Source organism: Chinchilla lanigera, unplaced genomic scaffold (genome assembly GCF_000276665.1).
Source record: "Chinchilla lanigera isolate Chin_1 unplaced genomic scaffold, ChiLan1.0 scaffold00019, whole genome shotgun sequence".
Classification (NCBI taxonomy): Eukaryota; Metazoa; Chordata; class Mammalia; order Rodentia; family Chinchillidae; genus Chinchilla; species Chinchilla lanigera.
In genome coordinates, this window is record NW_004955420.1 from 14,321,010 (window position 1) to 14,344,901 (window position 23,892).

Genomic DNA, 23,892 nt, shown 5'->3' on the forward strand with positions numbered 1-23,892 from the left:
GATGTTTTCTCAATTAGAGATGAGTATATAAAGAATAGAAATTAAATAAAAATATAGCCAATTACATAGTATTGTAATTGACTCTACCCTTTTTTTCTCTTTTAAGGATGAATTCAGAATGTGGTTTTGTGCAAAAATTCGCTTTCTTTGTTTGGAGAGTGACTCATTTTCAAATCCCAAATCCATAGTTAGTGAGGTTTGCAATGGCCATGGAGTTCATCTAACTGACAATCCAGCTGGAGGGAATCGACACGAGCCGAGTAAATATTTACAGACTCATTCTCATCAGGTATTGGATCTAGTGTCAAAGTGTCTTTAAAAAACCAGGATTGTTAACATTTACTAGTAGCATATAAATCTTCTAATTTTGCTGCAGTTATTACTTGAGGTAAATTTATGTGTGTGTAGTACTATTACTAAACACAAGTTTAGTTGTTAGTAGTATAAGCAGATTACATGCTATCCTAAGTAATGACAAGTGCTTTGATGTAACCTTTTTGTATATTCTGCAGATTCGTTATTTCACCCACCATAGTGTAAAGTATTTCTGGGATGATACCATTCACAATTTTGATTTCTTAAGGTAAGTATCTTTCTTTTTCTTGGATTGTATTTTGAAAATATAGGTAGAAAAGAATCTATTCTTAAATAAAAAAGAATCCATTAGTGTTACATAATATTGAAGAGGCTTTTATTGTACAACTTGTATTCATTTGTTCATTAAAAACTCCACCACTCTTTGAAGACTAATGTAACCATTTAAAAACAAGTACTCCCTACAAGTTGTACCCTGGCAAAGTTTACTTAAAAGTTACAAGCTGTATGATGTAAAAATCCTTCCAGTTCTGAGTTCTTTTTCACCTTAACATGAAAGGATAACCTATGTTTTAACTTAGGCTTTGCATGTGTGGTACTGGGGATCAAACCTAGGGCACTAGCATGCTAAGAAGGTGCCCTACCACTGAACTGCACTTCCATGCCCTGTGTTTTGACTCTTAATATCTGAGGTACTGCTTTGTAATCTGTTGACAGTCCCATCCAGTTGTACTGGTATATGAAGAATCAGGTAATAGACAAGCAAATTTAATTTTACTGTGTGGATAAAGAATGAGACATTGTTGAATGTCTAAAGCCTTTGGATAGGAAAATTGGAGTAACCCTTTAAAATGTTTTTATAGGTCAAGCAATGTTATCAAATTGGGATTAAAATTTTCTCTTTCTTTTTTTTTTTGTTTAAAGAAATAGAGTCTTGGTATTTCACCCAGACTGGCCCTTAACTCTTGGGCTCATGTGATCTTTCTGCGTTAGCCTCCCTAGAATTCTATTTTTATTGCTGTTGTTAAAATAGTTATTATAATCATTCATTAAATATCAGCTCTAGAGCTATAGGAGTTCTTAATTGTAACAGCTTTTAAGATTCATGAATTGTTAAAATAGCAATGCCTTTATTTTCCCTCAGATACACAGAAGAATGGGAATATTCTGAAATGGGCCTGGGCATTTGCAGATACCTAGTTCTAAAGACCCTTTCTGATTAAGTGGGAACCGTTGTTTTAAAGAAAATTGCCAGTGGGCTTCCATTGTGTTTAAAATATGATTCTGGTCCTTGTTCCCTGCTGAACAATTCATCTACTTCAGTGGGAGGAAAAGTATCAAACATTTGCTGTGGTCTCTGTAAGCCACAGAAACTTGTAGCAGTGAAGCATGAAGCTTAGCCCTCATATCTGAGAAAAGTAGAGAAGTGTTGAACTGAAGTATGTATAAGATTCTCTGTTTTACAGTTCTATGACCAGTATCAGTTAAAATAAGCATTCTTCAGACAACTGGGGGGGGGAAGCAGATATGTTAGTTGGGTCCTGGTTAGGCTGGTTAGAGGTGCCCGGCATTATCTGACTCACAAATTCTGTGCTTCTCACCTAGGTCTGCCCTGGCTCAGGGAAGGATTAGGATTGGTGCTTTGTGGAGACGGATGCAAATGAATAGGACTTTTTAGTGTGAAGCTAAAATTGCAAAGGATAAACTATGTAGATAAGAAGTCAAATTTTTTTGTCTTTACTTCGGAGTTGTCAGGTTAATTGTGCTTTACTGTAAACTGTTGTTTAATTATTGGCTCTTACAACTCTGGCATAGCCTTAAAGGATAACGATATTACCTAAACTTGAGTATGTAGAGCCCTCTTACCATGGAATGCATTGGATAACTTAGTTGTCATGTTTGAGATTTATTTATTTATTTATTTTTTTAATTTTAAAAATAAAAGGAGGAAAACATTAACAGACAACCTTTTACAAAATAGCAAAAGAACAATAGAGACAATACGGAGTTACAAAGTGGTAGGAAATTAACAGTGCTTGTTGTATTACATACTGATATTATACCACTTAATAATGTTTATCTTAAGAATTTGAGAGTTTAAATAAAAATTCTCATTCTTTCTAAATTTTTGTTAAAAGTTTCTAAGAAGTTTGTAAGGAAGTTACATTTCTAAAATCAGGCATATAGAGAAATGAGGCATTAAGACATTTGGATATCTTAAACTTTGTTTAAAGTAAAAACTTTGGATTTATTTAGGGGACTGGATGAAGGTGTTTCTTGTACGTCAATTTATGAAAAGCATAGTGCAGGACTGACAAAGGGGATGCATGCCTACAGGTAACTTTTATCCAACTAAAGTTAGATCTGTTCTTGAAGTTCCTAAATTCAGACGTATATGTAGTCATCCCTTTACCATATAGTACTTGTTAACAGCTTTTAAATACTACAGATGATTTGAGAACTGATTTTTTTACTCAAAACTGTCTCCGGTTTAATCATGAAAATGTTAAAGCTAATTATTGAAGTTGCTGTCTCTGAAATCCCATACTGTTTCATTACTTTGAAAGGTGCACAGTCTCCTATAATTTAATACCTTTGAAATTGGGATGTGGTGTATAGTTGGTGGAGTATTATTATTTGCTCGACAAAAGTTTTTATATTTTTGGTCATACATAAAATAGTGGTATGTCTTGTAAACTAATAACATCTTAGATTGTTTTGAGATATATTGGGACTGTAGGCATGACTTTAGATTTACCACAATGAAAATTTGTCAATTGGGAATCGTATTTATTTCATTGTTATTTTTTGTTAAAGCATAAAAGTATGCCAGTATATTAGATATTTTAAAGATGAATGCCAGTTTTGGATTAAATTAGAATTTTTCTTGTAATATTTCTAGCATAATCTTTTAGAGGTACAACAAAAGGACCCATTCAGACTTACATTCTGTAAAAGGAGAAATTATTGTATCATAATAGATACAATAGATGGTACAATGATGAGGAATGAACTGTCTTTTTCTTTTTGACAGTATTGGGGGTTGAAACTAGGGTGTTTGCACTGACATGGATCCCCAGCATGTTTTGTTTTTTATGATGCCCAGGCTGGGCTTGAACTTGAGCTCGTCCTGTGTCAACCTCTGGGAATATTGGGCTTACAGGCAGTAGTACCACCACGCTCAGCTAAGCAGAGGTTGAAAAGCATAGTTTTCCTAAATGTCAAACGTACAGTCTTCTGAAATACACTCTTAGTACAGGGTTCTTCTTCGAAAGTAGTATAGGAATTCCTCACATTTATTTCTCTTTCAAAGTTGACATTCAAACGTTGTGAAAACTTGTTTTGTTCATGGGTGGAACAGACAGCCTTTTGCTTACATGGTTATTAACTAGTGGGAAAGGTACATGTCACTCACTAAAGGTGTGAGACAGAATGAAATCAAATGCAAACAGTACAGTTATCTATTGCTGACTTCTTCAATTTAGATACAGTAGGTAGAGAAGAGTTTCAAGTGTGGAACGCATGAGTTTAAGAGCATCCCGTGGTCTGAACTTACCTAATGCAATGCCTTTCCTAAATCGTGCTGTTTTACATTATATACTGAAATACCGTTACTGTATTTTCCTGTTATAGAAAACTGCTTTATGGAATAAATGAAATCACTGTGAAAGTGCCTTCTGTTTTTAAGCTTCTAATTAAAGAGGTAAGACTGTTGTATATAGCTCAGCATCTGGCATCAATAGATTTGTCAATTTGGAAAGTCATGGTTAATGAAATAGTCTTGGTTTTGTCTTTCCTAACTTCTCTTTGCTTGCTGTGAGTAAAAGTAGAGAAAAAATTTGCTCTGCAAGGGAATTTTGGGTATGAATTTTATTTTGTCTAGTTCTGTTTGTATTAGTCCCCCCCAGTGTGTCATGTTTTCTTCCTCTAGTGTTCTGGGCTCCTTCCTTGCTGGACAGTAGTGAGCCTTAGAAAGTGAAAGAGTATGAAGCGTGATGCGATGATGTGGGGAAGTAGCGCGGTGAGCATTCAGCTGTTCAGTGCCAGAGAGGTGAATGAAGGATTCCAGGGACGGCGGGGAAGAGAGCAAGTGACTTTACATAGCGACAACAGCTGGCCAGTCCTTGTGCCTGAGTTTGGCTATCATTCTGGGGCTAAGTGTAATTGTAATAGGTGAATACCTGTAGGAGAAAAAATAGGTTTCTTTAGAGTGGCCATTGTAATGTGTGCATTACATAGCACAGTGTAATGATGAGGAACTGGGAAAGCCTAATTTGTAGTATGGTCCCATCAGTGACCACTTGGGTCTTTTTTCTTTTTTCTCAAAGCTGGGGATTGAAACCAATGCCTTGAATATGCAGGCATGAGTGTGCGTCCCTTTCTCTCAGCCCCTCAAACTCACATACACTGCCATCCTAGTAGCCAGCTTTGACCTTCAGAAACCCTTTCTCTGGCTGGGTTTGGTACCGCATGCCCATAATTCCAGCATTCTAGGGTTAGGGACTCACAAGTTCAAGGCCAGCCTGGACAAATAACCGATTTAGTGAGACCTTACCTCAAAAAAATAAACTGGGGATGTAGGTCAGCGTGAAGACCCTGGGTTCCGTCACTAGTACCCCCTGCTCAAGCACCTTTTTCTGTTGCTCTTTTATTTGTACGCTTACAAAAATTTTCTTTCTTTTCTCTTTTTTTTTTTTGGTCTTTTTTTGAGACAGTGTCTTGCTAAGCAGTTCAGGCTGGTCTTGAGCTCACTTTGTAGCCCAGGCTGGCCTCAAACTCGCTATGATCCTCCTGCCTCAGCCTCCTGAGTGCTGGGATTACAGGCATGTGCCACCACGCCCGGCAAATTTTCTAAATATCTCATTTAATTTTGAGGTAAAATGGTGCTACGTCAAAATGCTTTGGAAAAGTATAGAAGCTTCAATTTCAAGACTGAGGGGAGGGTACAGGAGATGTGATTAACATGTATGGGGCCCTGGGTTTAATCTCATTTACTGCCTCTCCCTCCAAATAAACAAATTTTTTAAAAGAGATATTGGGGGTTTATTAATGAAGTTAATGAATTACATTGAAATGTGGGTAAATGATGTCCTTTGTCAGGGCCCCTTATCTTATTTTCACTCAGGATGTAGTCCTTACTGCTTTCTGTTGACAGAGCAAAACAGTGTGGCCCATTAGCTTGTATTTGTCTTTCCTTTGCAGCCCACTGAACTTCTGCTACACATTTCTGTTTTGATTTCATAAGTAAGCATTTGTCCTTTTTGGTTAAAAGTTTGATATCTTTCATTAATCCAGAGCATACTAATCAGTGCAAATAAATGCACTTTATTCCTAAAACAGAACAGGTAAATTCACACTTGTCTAGCTGAGTCTGTGTTTAGGGTTGGTATAAATCTAGATGGGTACAGAAACTTTAAATCTGGGTTAGCCAAATTCTAGTAGTTCTTCTCCTGTTCTTCACGGTGCATGTTGTCCCAGGTTACTATAGAGCTTATCATATTTGTGGCTGGTTGGTTACTTTTCAAGTGAAAAATGTGAAGAATCTGCACGTTGTAAATACCTCATTTAATTTGACTTAAATTTATATTTTTCAGGTTCTGAACCCATTTTACATTTTCCAGCTGTTTAGTGTTATATTGTGGAGCACTGATGACTACTACTACTATGCTTTAGCCATCGTGGTTATGTCCCTGGTATCCATTGTAACTTCACTATATTCCATTAGAAAGGTAAGTCAGTTTGTTATGGGCTTCAGACAGTGTTCATTTTCTATAATAGTGTGAGGTGTGTGGAGTAGTGATGGACACGGAGTAAGCATTCAGGGCTGGTACTGTTTTACCTGCCTAAATGTAGACTCCTGTCTCTTTCTGCTGTTTTAGTTGGGGGAGACAGATGTCTTCTAGGGTCAGCTCTCTGACTGTCTGCTTCGAAGTGGAGGGGCCTGGATTTGCTTGTCACAGGCTGTAGCACAAGCAGGTTCCCTGTTTCCAGGGTCTTCTCAAACTGCTTCTCGTTCCATTCTGAGCTAAAACAGTGAATAATCCTTTTGACTCTTGATATTGTGTAAAGGCAGAACAGTGGGCACTTACTATATTAGTGTGCTTTATTTTCTAGCACCCTGCATTTCAGGGTCTTGAGGAGTGGGTTCATCTGGCTTGTTTGGTTTTTCTTCCCCCTTTTTTAGCAATATGTTATGTTGCATGACATGGTGGCAACTCATAGTACCGTGAGAGTTTCAGTTTGCAGAGTAAATGAAGGTAAGTACGTTGGTGAGTGTTCCAACAGTGTAACCTAGAACCTCTAAACCATTAAGTGCTGTTGTGTGAAGTGAGCCCAGTGCATTTATTTACACACACACACACACACACACTCACACACATATGCTCATTTAAGAAATGAAAGTGCATGTTTGGAGTCCCAAGTTTTTATCAAAAACACTCATTTATATAAAATTTTACTCATTCTCTCTTTCTTTGTCTGTCTGTCTGTCTGTCGTTGCATTTAATTTTTTGCAGTACTGGGGATTGAAACCAGAGGCTTTGCATCTAGCTCTATGTCCAGCCATTTTTTATTTTGAGACAGGGTCTAACTTCATTGCTCCAGCTAGTCTTGAACTTGGGATCCTCCTGTCTCAGGCTCACAGAGTATTGTGATTATAGCCATGCACTGCCATACCCAGCTTCTTTCTTTTTTGGTCTTGCCAGAAGGACAGACAATAAACAGTACCAAAAAAGTACAGTGAATGTGATGTTAGGGAGAGAACTTACATACTATAGAAAGCTTATCTGCTGTGTGGTCAGGGATGGATTTTTTTTTTTAAAAGATGCATAAAAGATTTATTAGGATTTAAAGTACACACTCAAAATGAACTGCAGGCCTTTAAAAAAGAGGCCAGAGATGGCTGTTTTGATGAAGTAATTTTACTTGGTTACTATTTGAATTAGCCGGATCAGAGTTAGATGAGAGGGATAGTTAGAGTGAGAAGAGCGTTCTAAGTGTCCAGAGACCTGAAATTAGAGATAGATGGTGCAGTCATTATAAAAACTGACAGAAATTCAGCATGGCACCTACAGCAGCTGCATGGATGATGGACAAGGGCTAGTAAGGAAGTTACTCTCAACCCAAGAAGCAGTGGAAAGCCATTGGAGGGTGTGAGGCATGGAACTGATAGGATCGTATCTGTCCCTTGGCAGAGAATCATGGCTCCCATGTTGTGACGGGTTTCATGGGAGTGATGCTGAAGCCTGAGCTCTGTCAGGATGGGGGTTGTGGAGAACAAGAGAATGCGATGGGGAAGGAGAGACAGCCAGGGGCGTGCGTGGCGCCTGGCCATCAACGAGTGTGAGGTCATGGCGAGTGTGAGGTCATGGCGGGGGCATGCTGGGGTCGTTGTCAGTGCCTCTTGGTTACGTAGAGAGCAGTGGGAGAAAGCAGGGTTTCAGGAAGGGAGATGTTTTGGACATGAGGTTGGGGGAGCGTGCAGGAGACACAGAGGGACACAGCGCAGCATCCTGAGCCGCAGAGGCAGGAGCTGAGTCATCTCTCCACAATCCCAGTCTCCCATGTGCATGTGCTTGTCCTTCTCCCTGCTTCCTCCCGCTCCTCCGTCCGGCTGGGGGGATGCGCACCCCCGCTGCAGTCTTGGGGTTGGGCGCTGCCTCCGGCTGCTCCACGGTGCTGAAGATGCTGGGGCGGTGGGAAGGATATGTTCTTCCCTTTCTCTTCTTGCCCTCTGTATGAAGTTTTCCATCCCCTTCATACATCTTTTTCTGGTCTACTGAAAAGAGGTAGAATTTCAGGTACTGCTAAATAAAGCGTTAAGAAAAGTCAATCAGTGTATTTTAAAATAAAGATTTTATTTTAAGATTAGTATACCAATATTTTAAACATTGCTAATTAAAGTTATTTGATTAATATTTAGTAGGTTCCTTCTTTTTCATAGATAGGAAAGTATTTGTCCTTCAGACCAGCAGCACAAAAAACCAGTTTTTTCCTCACATACGTGTTTACAAACGAATGTAACTCTTCTCAGAGCAGCATTAGTTAAACCCAAGGGGGAGAAGAGTGAGGAAGAGAGACAATGCCTAAATAGAAGGTAACCTGAAAGAAAAGCACCCCCCGCCTTTTCTTTTTTTTTTTTAAGACAGGGTCTCACTGTGCAGTTCAGGCTGGCCTTGGGCTCAATATGTAGCCCAGGCTGGCCTCCAACACATAGCAGTCCTCCTACTTCAACCTCCAGAGTGCTGGGATTACAGGTGTGCGCCACCACGCCCGCCAAGGAAAGCCTTTTATCCCTGAGATATTTTTAAAGTTTTAGTTAAATTTCCAGGGAGATATAGCAGTGTTTCATTTATTTAATACATGTGTGGATTTTGTGGTGCTGAGCATGGAACCCAGGGCCTCACACATACTGGGAAAGTGCTCTACTACTGAGCTGCAGACCCAGCCCTACTTAATAAATACAGTCATACTGAAAATAATATCTTTAAAAAAAACTTAAGGAATATTGAGGTTTTTTTGTTTTGTTTTTGGTCTTTTTTTAAGACAGGATCTCGCTATGCAGTTCAGGCTGGCCTTGAACTATCAATGATCCTCCTGCCTTAGCCTCCCGAGTGCTGGGATTATAGGTGTGCGCCACTACGCCTGGCAACCTAAGGAATATTGAGAAATCAGTGAGATGTTAGGGTTATAAATAGTGACAGGAGAATAATATTGTAAATACACTGTTGAAAAGCAAATATGCTAAAATTTTCCAGGTTTCCTTCGGTTTCCATGGCTTTACAGAAACCTGAGTTTATTTTGCCTGTTTGAACAGAGTGGGCCGTTGGGACCCACAGTGTTTTATTTTGTGAGCTGACTGATGACTGAGCTCAGTGGAGTTGTCAGGAGCATTGACGTGCAGAGGGATGTGGGACCACTCGTGCTCATTAGGAACCTAGTTCTGTCCTGAGCCTTGTTACCTAATACTCCTTGTCAGAATTCTCCATCGGTAGGGACTTTCATATTAACCCTATTCTGTTATTCATTCATAGAGATGAGGAGTCCTTTGCATAGATGCTTTGTTCCCGACTTAGTGAACACTGTTCTCATGTTTTCGTTCTTTACATTCAGAAATAGAAGAAATCTTCTCTACCGACCTTGTGCCGGGAGATGTCATTGTCATTCCCCTGAACGGGACCGTCATGCCCTGTGATGCGGTTCTTATTAGTGGCACTTGCATTGTGAATGAGAACATGTTAACAGGTAAGTGAAACTGAGCAGACGGCCTCTTGTTGCTCATAATAAATACATAACATTAAGTAGTTACTGATAAAATGCTGTCAAAATTAGTCTGTCATTTATATCCTTTATTGGCTTTTGGAGATTGGTTTTGTCCTGGATTAGGGTGATGCTACGTCCTATGTAGTTGGGTTTGGCCGCCTGACCCTATCTGTCTCTGCTACTTTGGGCATGAAGAAATGGTGTTGTAGTAAGGAAAGAAGGAAGAAGTTCTTTGTCATGGAGAATACAGAATGTTTGCTTCCCTACTTGTTGTGTAAACAGTGGAAATAAATAAGGATTTTGTATTTTCATTAAATTGGAGAGAACTAGACTTTCAAATGACTTCCCTGTGCAAATTCACAATCTGTTTTTTAGGGGCGGTGGCAGGGAGAGGCTTGCTGATCGAATCCAGGGAGCACAGGGCTATACTCTGAGACCTTTTTCTCTTTCCCTCCTTGCATTTCCTTCTTTTTCTTTTTTTTTTCTCAATTTTGAGATGGAGTTGAAGTTGCCAGGCTGGCTTGGAACTTGGACACTTCCTTCTTTAGGCTTCTGAGTAGCTGGGATTACAGGTGTGCACCATGATGCCTGGTGACAGGCATCACAAATCACTTCCTGTAATTATTGTGCGGGCAAAATGTGGCATTTCCGGGTGAACCAGTTGGAAGGTAAAATAGCTAGTTGACTTATTATGTCATGTACTTGTAGAACTCTATTTTGGGGCAGGGTCTTGCTATGGGATTACAGGCATGTGCCACCATGCCTGGCTGTACATGTAGAACTCTTAATAATTATGGTAAATAATACTGTAAATTTTTTTTTGTCTTTTTGAGACAGGATCTTACTATGCAGTTCAGGATGGCCTTGTGCTCACTTTGTAGCCCACACTGATCTTGAACTCGCAATAATCCTCCTGCCTCAGCCTCCCAAGTGCTGGGATTACAGGCATGCGCCACCATGCCTGGCTCAGCTTTAGTTTTTTGAGATAGGGTCTTGCTATATAGCCCAGGCTAGCCTTGAACTCGCAGCAATCCTCCTGCTTCAGGCTTCCAAGTGCTGGAATAATGCATGTAGACTATAACATTCAGATATTCCATAATTCAGGGTCTTTTTGTTTGGTACTGATTTCTGTGCTTCCCTATAATAATTGTATGTTTTTTTTTTTTTTTTAATAGGAGAAAGTGTTCCGGTGACAAAGACTAATTTGCCAAATCCTTCAGTAAATGTAAAAGGCACAGGGGAGGAATACTATAGTCCAGAAACACATAAGCGGCATACTCTGTTCTGTGGAACAACTGTAATCCAGACTCGTTTCTACACTGGAGAACTTGTGAAAGCCATTGTGGTTAGAACAGGTAGGGCATATTGCACAACGAACGTGTCCGTGTGGGGAAGTGGTGCGCACGCATCTCATCGCAGTCCTTCTTACCGCTGTTCCCTCTGCTCTCCTCCTGTCCACCCCGGGCCCCTGCCCATCTCCACGTAGCCTGTCTCCCTGCTTCCTGTCATCCATCTTTTGCTTTTTAAATATTTGTATCCTGGGATTCTTGTGTAAGAGAAACCATGCCATGTTTAACCTTCTGTGTCTGAGGTATTTCACTTAGCATTATGGTCACAAGGTAAATATTTCATCTCTTACATTTTTTAAGCACGTGTTTGATACTGAATGTGTAAAATAATAAGTGTTTTGAGAGATAATTCTCATTTCATTATAAAAAATATAAGTAACTTTTCTCTTTAATTTTTTGAAAGGATTTAGTACTTCCAAAGGACAGCTTGTCCGTTCCATACTGTATCCCAAGCCAACTGATTTTAAACTCTACAGAGATGCCTACATGTTTCTGCTGTGTCTTGTGGGCGTGGCTGGCATTGGGTTCATCTACACAATTATCAATAACATTTTAAATGAGGTATGTATATATCATGTGTGGCTGTTGAGGATTTTGAAATGTAGTGAGTGAAACTGAGGAACTACATTTTTAGGCTAATTCTGATTTCTCCGAGGATGCCGTATGACACTAGTAGCTATTAAATTATGAAACACGGATACAGAACATCTCCATCTTAGTATATGGTGTTTTAGATAGGTCTGGTTTTTTTTTTTTTTTTTTTTTTTTTTTTTTTTTTTTTTTTTTTTTTTTGGTTTTATTTTCCAGTACTGGGAATCGAACTCACCACATTGCGCTTGCCAGGCAGGTGCTGTGCCACTGAGCTAAATCCCCAGCCCCAGATAGGTCTGATTTAGATGGTCTTCTATGTACCTTTTTGAGACTTAAAGGAAAAACAGAAAAAACTGCATGCACACCAAAATTTTGCTTGTTTCCCTTTGGGATAGAATATACAGCAACAAATTGTTTTTGAACAGTTTGCGAAGGGCTACTAAGGTACATTGTCAGATCCCTTCCTCCTTCATTTCCTCTTCCTTTTTGTGATACTAGGAATTGAGCCCAGGGTCTCATGCGTACCAGGCAAGTGCTCTACCATTGCACTGTGTCACAAACTCTTTTTCATTTTATTTTGAGACAGTCTCATAAAGTTGCCCAGGCTGGCCTTAATCTTGAGATCTTTCTGCCTCAGCCTCCTGGGTAACGGATTACAAGCGGGCACCACTGTACCTAGCAAATTTCTCTTTTCTGTTCCCTGTGGAGACTGGTGCAGTATAGTATTTGCAGAATGTGTCAGTATCTGAAAAAGTTTGTTGCACTTGGTTTGAAGTATGGCGTGTGTGAAGAATAAGAGGTGTTTGTCTTCTTGGCAGAAGTTTCCTCTGTCATTCTATAATCCATTTAATAATTCATTTAGCTATTTTGTAGGATCTCAGAAGGAAAAAAAAATTATAAACCATTAATAGATGTATATATATGTATGCTCATCTATGCATATATGCTTATGTGTGTGTATGGTTGAACATGAGATTTTAAATTTTTTTTTTTTTTTGGTACCAGGAATCAAACTCAGGACCTTGCACTTGCCAGACAGGCGCTTGTGCCACTGAGTTATATCCCCGGCCCCACATGAGATTTTAAATGTTTATAAATTTTCGCTAAAGAAATACCCATGCTAAATTAGTAAATCTTCATGTATTCATTTATCTTTGGCTTTGTGTGATAGGGTCTTGTGTATTTCAGGCTGGCTTTGAACTCACTGTGTAGCCCAGTCTGGCTTTGAACTCACAATGATCCTCCTGCCTTGGTCTTTCAAGTGCTGAGGTTACAGGCTGTGCCACCACATCTGGCTTTAAGTTAGTGAATATTTAACAGTAGGGGCTTGACATTTATTTTGTGTCAACTGTAGGTAGAAGTTGGGAGAATAATTACTGAGTCTCTTGACATCATTACAATTACTGTGCCCCCTGCACTTCCTGCTGCCATGACTGCTGGAATTGTGTATGCTCAGAGGAGACTGAAGACAGTTGGTATTTTCTGTATCAGCCCCCAAAGGATAAATATATGTGGGCAGCTGAATCTTGTTTGTTTCGACAAGGTTGGTTCGGTTTCATAATTATTCTCAAAGGTCACTTGCCGTGTAGCATTTAAATACTATTTTTTATTTTCTTAACTGACTTGCCATTATTCTTTAATGTTTCTCTAATTTTCTTCTTCCTCAGCTTATTTAGCTTATCCATGATTTAAAAAATATTCTTTGTTTTCTCAGTTTTTAAGTTTTTGGGTATTGGTTATTTGGCATATGTCTGTAGTTGACTAATTGCTTGTATCCAGAATTATATCTTGTTGTAGTAATAATGGCAAAAATTACATGTTTTTTTCTGTTTTCAGATAATCCTAGTTTAATAGAATTGGATATATATATATATATGTAATGTTGTGTTGTTTTTTTTTTTTGCTCAAAAATATGTGCTTTTAGTGTTTGTGCCATGAGTTTGACTAAACAGTATGTTTCATAAATATCAGTGATTTTATATGAAAAGAATTGTGTACCTATGTGAAATACACCTTCTTGCCTCTTTTTTTTTTTTTTTTTTGGTTTTTCTCCAGTATCAAGAATCGAACTCATGACTGTGCGCTTGCCGGGCAGGCGCTGTGCCGCTGAGCTAAATCCCCAGCCCCGACCTTCTTGCCTCTTAACAAAGGTTTCTTCTTTGCTGGAGTGAAATTAGATTTTTCTGAAAGTCCGATTTTTTGAGAAATCTTAACCAGCTCGTTTTCATTTTATTGAAGATATATATATAATTACTTATTTTACTTTATTTTTTTTATTTTTTATTTTTATTTTATTTTTTGTCTTTTTGAGACAGGGTCTCACTATGCAGTTCAGGCTGGACTTGAGCTCACTTTGTAGCCCAGGCTGGCCTTGAACTCACAGCGATCCTCCTGCCTCAGCCTCCCGAGTGCTGGGATTATAGGCGTGCGCCACCACACCCGGCTCAAAGGTGTATGTTTTTAAAAAGCTTTCCATCAGACTCTTCTAGGTGACTCAGAAGAATTTGATTTTGAGCATTTTATTATTACAGAAAACATGAGAAATGTGTAGTTTGAAAAAAAAAGTACATCACTGTTCCATCTGCTTACAAAATGTATTTATGTTTATCTTTTTTGGAAACTTGTTTTTCTTTTTTGAGTACTGGGAATTGACCCAGAGCCTTGTATATGTGGTAAGCACATGTTCTACCACTGAGCCACAGCCTTTAGAATCTTTTTTTTCTTTTTCTTGTTTTGCAATAATGGGAGATTGAACTCAAGAACACTCTACCACTAAGCTACATCCCCAGCTCTTTTTGTGCTTTTTATTTTGAGAAAGAGTCTTGCTAAGTTGGCCAGGCTGGGCTGGAATTTGTGATCCTCCTGCCTCAGCCTCCTTGAGTGCTGGGATTACACATACGCAACAGTGGTGCCTGGCTGGCTCCCTTGAATTTTGTTATATTAAAACATTTAAATAGCCACAGAAGTTGAGAAAAGATAGCAGTATAATAAACTTTCCTGGCAGTGACTTTTGTCGTAATAAATTTTTAAGATTTAAACTTTCACTGTATTTTTCAGTTATACTTTGTATGTCCTGGATGTCATTCTCCCTCAGTGTGTGGAGATCTTGCCTTGCCTTTTCTTTCAGCCTGCAGTACTCCACTGGGTATACGTGGCATTTGGAGTTTTTCTTCTTTGACGTATTATTCTTAGTTGGTGCTTGTGTACTTTTTTATTTTAGACTGGAACTCTTACTGAAGATGGTTTAGACCTGTGGGGGATTCAACGAGTGGAAAATATGCGGTAAATATTGGCTAGGTTTGATGCTGATCAGTTGATTTTTAATGTTTTACGCGTGCAATATTCAAACGTAGCAGGTACTACAGTTGTGTACCTGCCACCAAAACTAAGTGGTTGATGTTTTGCTATCTTTACTTTAGATTTCTTTTAAAAGATTGAAATGCTCAAAAAGTCCCATTCTATCCCTTTCTCTATTCCTGCCACCATTTTAAAGTTTTTATTTTTGCATACATTTTTTAATTTTCAAAACATATACAATCTGTAAATATATATAAGTGATATGCTACATGTTTTTGCTATTTTTCCCCTTCTGAATTGCCCTCAAGATTCATTCATGTTGATGAATAGGGATCTAACGTACTGACTTTTAACTGCTCTGTTTTTTATTGTATAATGAAACCATAGTATCTTTCATACTGGGAACACTTTCATGTTTCTCCTTTTTTCACTACGCTTTCACAAATAGTGCCTCGACTACACGCCTTACAGCTGTGCGTGTGTGGCTGGACATGAGCACACCAGCCTCTAAGTGTGTACACTGTGTCCACCTGTGCTCAGCTTCCGCTTTGCTTCCAGCCCTTGCCTAACTGTAGGTGGCCGAGCCTGTTTGTCCTCTCCGTCCAGAGCAAAGATCCTCTTGCTAAATATCCTCCCTGCAAGCTACATATTGTCAGGCACGTAACTTCCTGCCAAGTGGATGAGTATGAAGTGGCTTTTTCATTGCATCTTTATTTGTATTCTCTTTATTACTTACAAAGTTGAGCATCTTTTCACATTTTTGGAGCAGCGTCACTTAGCATTCTCTGTGCTGTTTATAACTTTTTTCTTTTATGTGGTTCCTCTTTATCTGCCATCTTCACCTGCTAGAAGTCCCCTGCTTTCTGGGTTGTAACCTCTTTTGATACCATATATTGCAGATTTATTCTGCCAATTTCAGGCTCATCTTACTTTGTTTTTATTGTCTTTGGTGCTCAGAAGTTTTACTGCTGTAGTTGTACCATTTTTTTCTCCTCAAAAAGCTGCCAGAGTTTGGATTATGTAGTTGAGAGACTGTTATTTGGTTGTGTAATTTCAAGAGTTCTGTCTTCTATTTATGTTGTGATCTTACGTATTCCAGTGATACATGTTACCCTAAATTCCGTTTAATTTAAATTCTTTCTTGCATTTTCTGAGAATTTATGCATCCTAATCTCTTAGGGTGTGTTCTTAAATTAATATTCATGATCAGGGGCGTAAGTTTTAGATGTCTGTACTGCCTCCTGAACCCAAAAAAACATAGACTATAGGTAAATTTTACTGATTATTCACCTCTGTTAATGTACACATTTGTTGTATGTTTTATGATTATGATTTTGGTTTTATACATTCTTTGTGCTTGGATTTACTAGGTTCATAAACACCGTAATTATAGTTTCTTGTATCCCATTCCTGTGGATTAAATTATTTTATGTAACTACTAACTACTGCATTTGTTAGGTTTGTTTTACTTTACCGTTTTTTTTTTTTTTTTTTTGGTGTGGTGCTGGGGATTGAACCCAGGGCATTTGCACTAAGCTCTAACCCCATGCTTTTTAATTTTAATAATTTTATTTTATTTTGACACAAGGTCTTGCCAAGTCAGTAACTTGCCTGCTATGGGCTTGAACTCTGGATCTTCCTGCCTCAGCCTCTCGAAGTGCTAGGACCACCGGCATGCACTGCTATGCCCACTCTGATTGTGACTCTTCAATGATAGTGTAACTACAGATTTCTAGGTTGATGGTTGTGTTTCCTCAGCACTTGGAAGGTGTTCACTCATTTCTCCTGACACCTTTTGTTAGTGCTAGAAAAGTCCTAATCTCTAGTGATCTCTTTTCTCTCTTGTCTGTTTGTCCTTGATTTCTACAGTTTCGCCATGCTCTTCTATTACTTATGGGACTCACTCTGCTTCTAAATCCCAAGGGTTTGCGTTTTTCAGGAATTCTGGAGAGTTTCCAGCCTCTGCCCTTGCATTACAGCTCCCCATTCTCTGTTTTCTTTTCCATTTGAGCATCCCAACCACATGCCGGATGAACAGCTTCACTTGGTTCTTCCTGAGTCTACCCGCAGCTTCCCTTGCTGTCTTGTGCTTTTTCAAATACTTTCTGGCATTCTTTTGGTTGCCACTTTATGATCTCAGGTTTATGGCTTTGGGATTCTTCCTTTTGTCTGTTGATTCTGGCGAGGTTTTCTTTGAGTGCCTTTAAACGATAGGCTGACCTGAGCTGGGTTTTCTGTGAGCCATCCTCATGGCTGCATTGTGGGGTCCCCAGTAGAACAGCTTCCTCTTCCCTTGCCTGAGGACCCGTCGAGGACTGGTGTAGTACCAGTCCAGCATCACTGGGGATTTGGAAGCCAGGCAGCACTGTGTATTTCAGTCCCCACATATGCTGTAGAGTGTGGTGGCTCTGAGTTAGGCTTGTGTTTCAGTCCTTGCACAGCTACTGACAGGTGATGCAACTCTGGACAAATTACTGCCTCGCTCTGCTTTGGTCCCCTTGTCTGTAGCAGGGGTAATCAAACCCTGCCTGTGGTGTGAGGGGGAAATGAGTCTCTGTAGGTGAAATTCTTAGAACAGTGCCTGGGGCATAGTATGTACTACATAGATAATAGTGCCCCACTCCCCTCTGGGATACTGTGAATTGAACCCAGGGCCTTAGTATTGAGATACATCTCTAGCCACTTCTTTAAGGCATGGATTCACCAAGTTACCCAGGCTGGGCTTGAAGCTCCTGCCTCAGCCTTCCAATGTGCTGAGAGTATGACAGTGTAATATTAGCTCTTGAATTTTGGGTGGTAGAAGAGACAAGCATAAGCTTAGTTGTGCTTTGGGGTTGATGGGTAAACTAGTGGGCTCCTTTCCCATGGTGTGTAGCTCTTCAGGAGCACTGGCATCCTTGGGTGTGAGGGCTTTGGTCATTGCGCCCATTTCACAGGTGCCAGACTTTACTTCCTGCTCTGTGAGGAGCTTGAACCTCTTTCTGTGAGTGCCCTGGTGATCACTGCCCTTCCTCCTCCCCAGCGGCTATCGCTTCGGCCCAGCTCACACCCCTCTGGGTTTGTTCCCCTCTACTTTTGTTTTATACATGGAAATTTCCCCTTCTCATAAGCTCAATTTTGAATTTACTTTTATTTTAAACTACAAAGTCTAAAGAGGCCTGCTGGGAATTTATGAACCTAACGGAGTATGTTTCTGTTTAGATTTCTTTTGCCAGAAGAAAATGTTTGCAATGAGATGTTGGTGAAATCTCAGTTTGTCGCGTGCATGGCTACTTGTCATTCCCTTACAAAGATTGAAGGAGTGCTTTCTGGTGACCCCCTGGACTTGAAGATGTTTGAAGCCATTGGATGGGTAAGCTCAGTGTCTCACGGGCAAGGGGTCTTCAAGAAAGTGCAGTGAAAATTAAATAATCTCACAGGAAGGTTAACCATCAGTCCTGTGACTGTTAAAGTGCAGATTATTTCTACAGGTACGTCCTGGAGAGAGGTGTAGAAATGCAAGGTGTAGAAATGCAGAGTGGACTCGGAGTGAGTGCCTCTGCCTTTCATGGCTCAGTCGGCTGGTGTGGCTTAAAAGTTGCCAGTAGCATTGCATCCTGAGGCTCTTCTGTTCCCATGTTCTGCTTACGTGCGTGCGTGTGTGTCTTGATTTGCACTTTCTATTTCTGCCACTGGTAATTTTAATTTGTACGTGCTTAGTTCTTTGGCTGTTACCATTTTATGGCATTACTTTTTTGCTGCTTGTTCTTTTATTGTTTTTTGAGACTCTTCTTATATCGTCCAGGCTGACCTCAAATTTGTGATCCTCCTGCCTTAACCTCCAAAATTCTGGAGTTAGAGGCACATGTGATACACATGTGACACTGTGTGGCTCATTTCTTATATAGATGTGATCATTGTTTTTATTTTTTCTAGCAACACAGTTTTTTGTTTGGTTGTTTGTTTGATTCTTGGTCTTTTTCCTTCATGCCATTGGTTTTCATTGCATATCTGGACCGTACTTTCCCACTTGAGTACAAAGTGTGATTGGGTCATTGTGAGTGGTGGTGGTGAGGTTGCCCAGGGGTTGTGTGTCACGGGGTCCCCTCACCAGGCTGGCTGCAGTCCCACTTCACCTTGCTTGCTCAGCAAGAGCTTCTGCTCTGGCAGCCCTTGCTCCTCCGGGGGTGTCCTGTCTCAAGAAGCTACCTGACCTCCTGCTGCGCTGTAGCGCTCAGCTCAGCCAGCTGCCATGAGGAGTTCTCGCCCCTCCTGGACCCAACCCTGTGTGTCCGCACCACTCTTTATCTTCTGGGCTGTCAGTCAGCACTGTCTAGTTCACCTTGTGCTTCCGTATTTGAAACTTGCCCTGTCCCTCCTTGGCTGTTTACTTTTTGTGTTTTGTTAGACTTTTAAAAAGGAAGGAGTGGATAACTAGCTAAATACTCTTCTCAGTCTTCTGAAGATTCATAGTTCATGGTACTGAAATGTGGTTCCTGAAAGGAAGCCCCACTTCTTTTATAGAAAGAGAAACAAAATAGGGCTTTCTCTGAAGCTCCTAAACTTTCTCCAATCAAACGAATTCTCATTGCAGATAACATTGAGATAGCAGTGTGCAGTGTTTGATCTTTAAAAAAAAATGGTTACATAAGGAAGTTTTTGTTTCGTTGGCCAAGAGGTGCTTTGGTGTGTCCTTGTCCTTTCAGTGGAAGGGTTCACAGAACCAAGCGTCACTCTGACTGCCTGATGTGATTGGCAGTGTAGAGTGAAGGTGCGTTCCAGGTTCAGAGATGGAGATGTTAAAGTGTGTGTCGGGGGGTGAAAGTGTCATCTAGAATTTACAAAATTGGCTATGTGGGCACAGTTTCCCTCATTTTTTTATTGTTTGAACCCTCCAGTTACAGAGTCAGATGATTTTATTGTTTATCTTATGTATTTCTTATAAATCTTTGTATTTAATATAGGGGTTTGTTTGAAAAATATTTTTTTATAATTTTTGTTCCTGCGATTGAACCCAGGGCCTAACACACACTAGCCATGTACTCTTACCATTGAGGTATACCCCTGCCTTTTGGAATTTTTTCACCCTTCTCAAGGTTATTAAAGTAAATTTCAAGGGGTTCAGGTGTAGTAGTAGCTTTACTAGACGTGTTCAAGTTGAAATACTAAACTCAGTCTTTGTGTCTTGGTCTGTTCCCGTCCTTGCTTTTCTAGTGCAATATTAGGGATTCAGTTCATGGCCTTCACATTGAGCTATATCCTAACCCTTCGTTACATTTTTTGTTTTGTTTTGTTTTTATTTTTTGGGACAGGGTCTTGCTGAATTGTCTGTGTGGAACTCAGACTTACAGTCCTCCTGCCTAGCCTTCTAGAGTGCTGGCTTATAGGAGTGCTTCATCAAGCCTGACCCTCAGGCCATTCTTTGCCTAGTATTTGTACTAGGGTAGAATCTTTTGGCAGAAAGGTGTCCCTGTATGATAGACAAAATTCTTGGAGCTGCAAGAACCATTTGTTTTTCACAAAGCTAGTCTCTAAACCCAGTACTTTGTGAGAGCAGAATGAGAGATGTTTGTTTCTGTATCTTTATTCTACTTCTTAACTGTTTCATCTTTCCTGTGGGTTGCTAGGTATCTAGCTAGCTAGCTCTGTTTACCTTAGTCATCTAGTAGTACTTGTTTGTTCATTGGACAGCACTTTTTAACAGATTTACTGAAAATAGCCATTACGGTTACTGGAACCAGTAGTTGAATTTTATGAAGCAAGGTGTTAAATGTTTTCCTTTCAGATCCTGGAAGAAGCAACTGAAGAAGAAACAGCACTTCATAATCAGATTATGCCCACTGTTGTTCGTCCTCCCAAACAACTACTTCCTGAATCCGTACCAGCAGGAAACGAAGAAATGGTGCGTACCAGGGAATGCTGGGTGATGCTGTTGATGCTTGCCTGCATTTAGCTTTCGTGTGGAAATATTGCTGGAAACAGTCGAATGTCTTTTATTTAACCTTATGCAAAAAGGACTATTTCAGCTCTTTATATGAAACTGTATCTCTGATGTGGGACAGGGAATTTTGTTAAAGGTTGAGATTTATACTTTACTAAGCATTTTTAGCGCCTGATGACTTAAATATATGATGGTCAGGTCTTTTAAATTGCATATTCCTAGAATTGAGTAAAAATAATGAAATAAGCCTTAATAAGAAAAGCTTTGTTTTTAGATAAATTTTGAAAGTAAGATCCCCCTACTTTATTTTATAAGAGGTAGTAGAGAAGGGATCTTGAATCTTAACTGTGAAATAATAAAGTTCCTTGCTGTTTTTCAAGTAATGCTTCGTGGATGCTTAAGTGATTTCCAACTTGAGTATATTAATGAACTTAATATGTGCTTCTTTTGTTTATAGGAGCTGTTTGAACTTGCAGTAAGTGAAGAATGTTTTCTTATCACCTAAGTATATTCATTTGTGTTTCTGAAGAATAATGCATGCTCTGAACTTGTGCAGGCTGTTTATGAGATAGGAATTGTTCGCCAGTTCCCGTTTGCTTCAGCTCTGCAACGCATGAGCGTGGTCGCCAAGGTGCTCGGGGAGAAGAAGATGGACGCCTACATGAAAGGGGCCCCCGAGGTCGTTGCCAGCCTCTGCAGACCCGACACAGGTCAGGAAGGGGTTGGGCTGGGGATAAGGCTGGTGTTTGCATTTGCTGGTGTTAGCAGTTCTAACAATGAAATGGCCTTTTTTCTTTTAGTTCCTGTTGACTTTGAGAAAGTTTTAGAAGATTATACTAAACAGGGTTTCCGTGTGATCGCTCTTGCACACAGAAAATTAGAGTCAAAACTGACGTGGCATAAAGTGCAGAGCATTAGCAGGTACGGCTGTCCCGCTCCTCTGGCTTCTCCAGGGCGCACCGTCTGTGTTTGTGTAAGACATGCGTGGTACTTCTCCAGGAGTTTGGTTATTTATTCAGTGTTTATTGAATCTGTCTATATATATATATAATACAATATTGTGTTAGATGATTGAGCTAAAATTATGTACATTTTTTCCCATTTTCCAGCTTTTCATTTTATATTGATTTTCTGCATATGCTTGCTTATTGAAAATTCTGTTTCCTCTTACAACTTTTTGGAACTACTTTCAGTTTGTTAAATACTTCTCAACTGCTTACATGTGTCATGCATGTTGGAGGAACGGTAAACAGTTCTTCAGAAGTTTATTTTCCTCAGATTATCTTGTTTTTGTCCAGTGGTTGGATCCGGGCACTGATTTGGTCAGTGTTGTGGTCACTACTCAGCACTCTTCCTCCTACCCCATGTCTCTTGATCTCTGCTCAGATGGCATTGTGGACATCCCATTTCCTTCCATAAGTGTACGTTTCACATTCAGGGATTGTTGTTTTTGAGTAATGGATCCGTGTCTATCCTTTGGAGGTGTACCTGTAATAGTCTGCATTTTTTAAGCTGAAAAGAGTATCCATTGGTTTCCTGCTAAGGGTTGCAAAAAAAACCAAATGCAAAACTTCTCCCTGTGATCTGTGGCATATACATGGGTGGAAGCTGCAGATGTATAATGTGTCATAATTCCTCCAAAGTGCACCTTGCACTCTTCTCCCTCGTAACTTTGCCTTTTGCCATTTCCCCCTTAAAGAGGATTGGCTTGCCTGTGGTTCTTGAGCCTCTCAGACGCCTTCTGTGGCCTTGATTAGACTCGATTCTGCCAGAGCACCCTGTCCCTGCCAGTCTACTTTTTCTTTCTAATTCCATCCTTCAGCCACCAGAGGCCTCCGTGTTGCTGTTCTGCTTTTCAGGGATACATTTTAACTTTTCTCTTGGAGCTTAAATCTTTCTATCTTGAATATTGTTCTCTTCGTTAGTTGAAGGGCAAGATTTCCATGACCTGTATTATTTGTAAGAGATTGAGAAGACCAAGAATCAAGAATCCAGAAACTAGTATGTCACAGGACAGTGCCTGGTGCTTTTGACGGAGTAGTTTGGCATGTAGTGTGGTGCTTTGAAGACTATTTCAGACTTCCTGTTTTTTCTCTTTTCTTCTTCTTTTAACACCAGTAGTATCAGTCATTTATAAGTTCCCTAACTATTCTTTAATATCTTTACTACCTATATTCCAAAGATATTTAGGTTTTATAGGTGTACACTCAGGCATCTTTATATTAAATCTTGTGTAGAGAAATCACTTGGTTATTGTAAATAAATTCTAGTTGCTAACATCAAGTCCCTTTTCTCTCTTTTTTTTTTTTTTGGTTTTTCTCCGGTACCGGGAACTGAACTCACGACCTTGCACTTGCCAGGCAGGCGCTTTGCCGCTGAACTAAATCCCCAGCCCCCAAGTCCCTTTTCTCTATTGCAAAAAATAGTTTCTATTGTATACTTTTGGTAGCTTAACATTTCATAAGAATGTGACTGTACAGAACAGAATTCATCTCCACTGTTGAAGTACATGTTATTTTTGCATGTATCCTACCTCTTTGGCTGTATTCTGCATCACCACAGAAGTGTTTTAAAAGGAGACAGTTGTGCCTTTTCACCTTTGACCTTCCAGCAATTGGCCCAGTGCTAATGCATAGTAAGCTCAACTATTTGAAGAATACCACCGGGATAACTATATTATCAGCATTCTAGAAGATGCTTCCCTGGGTCCTGAATAGCTCTTCCTGTGTGTACTGCTGTTGTAATAATTTCTGTATCATGTATCAGGGATCAAAAATTGTTCATAAGTTGGGTGTAGTGGACACACTTATAATTCTAGCACTTGAGAAGCTGAAGCAGGAGGATCAGAGGGAGTTTGAGGCCAGCCTGGACCACCTAGCGAGACACTGTCTCACTCAAAAAATAAAAACTAAAAAAAAAGAATCATTTATAGAGTGGGTGAAGACTTGATAACGAGTCTGCTATAATTTTACGAGCTGTGTTTGTGACTCAGATTTTTTCCCCCTTTCTCTTAACATTTAAGTTAGGGTATATTTTATGAGGGACAGTATAATGATATGCTTATGCTTTTCTGGGTTGGGTATAAGATCAGTGTTAGTACTAGAATTTAGTATTTTACAAGGTAAACATTTTCAAATAGTCCTCGTGTTTCATGTTTCA

General features: G+C 39.7%; 1 protein-coding gene across 10 annotated transcripts in view; it reads left to right on the top strand.

The window, feature by feature from the left end:
• The window catches only part of Atp13a3 (ATPase type 13A3), a 79,482-nt gene that overhangs the window by 25,166 nt on the left and 30,424 nt on the right, over positions 1-23,892 (top strand). For 9 of the 10 annotated variants that reach the window (XR_001233746.1, XR_001233745.1, XM_013513497.1 and 6 more), the window contains 16 exons: positions 107-289; positions 513-583; positions 2,572-2,652; positions 3,949-4,018; positions 5,910-6,044; positions 6,500-6,572; positions 9,427-9,558; positions 10,752-10,931; positions 11,329-11,486; positions 12,871-13,059; positions 14,737-14,798; positions 18,015-18,165; positions 20,578-20,694; positions 21,191-21,208; positions 21,290-21,443; positions 21,534-21,654. Coding sequence is in view for 8 of the 10 variants with exons in the window: in XM_013513497.1 (XP_013368951.1) it covers positions 107-289; positions 513-583; positions 2,572-2,652; positions 3,949-4,018; positions 5,910-6,044; positions 6,500-6,572; positions 9,427-9,558; positions 10,752-10,931; positions 11,329-11,486; positions 12,871-13,059; positions 14,737-14,798; positions 18,015-18,165; positions 20,578-20,694; positions 21,191-21,208; positions 21,290-21,443; positions 21,534-21,654 (1,895 nt within the window). In the remaining 2 variants the exon portion in view is untranslated. The remainder of the gene's footprint in view (positions 1-106; positions 290-512; positions 584-2,571; positions 2,653-3,948; positions 4,019-5,909; positions 6,045-6,499; positions 6,573-9,426; positions 9,559-10,751; positions 10,932-11,328; positions 11,487-12,870; positions 13,060-14,736; positions 14,799-18,014; positions 18,166-20,577; positions 20,695-21,190; positions 21,209-21,289; positions 21,444-21,533; positions 21,655-23,892) is intronic. The other variant, XM_013513496.1, reaches the window with a different exon arrangement.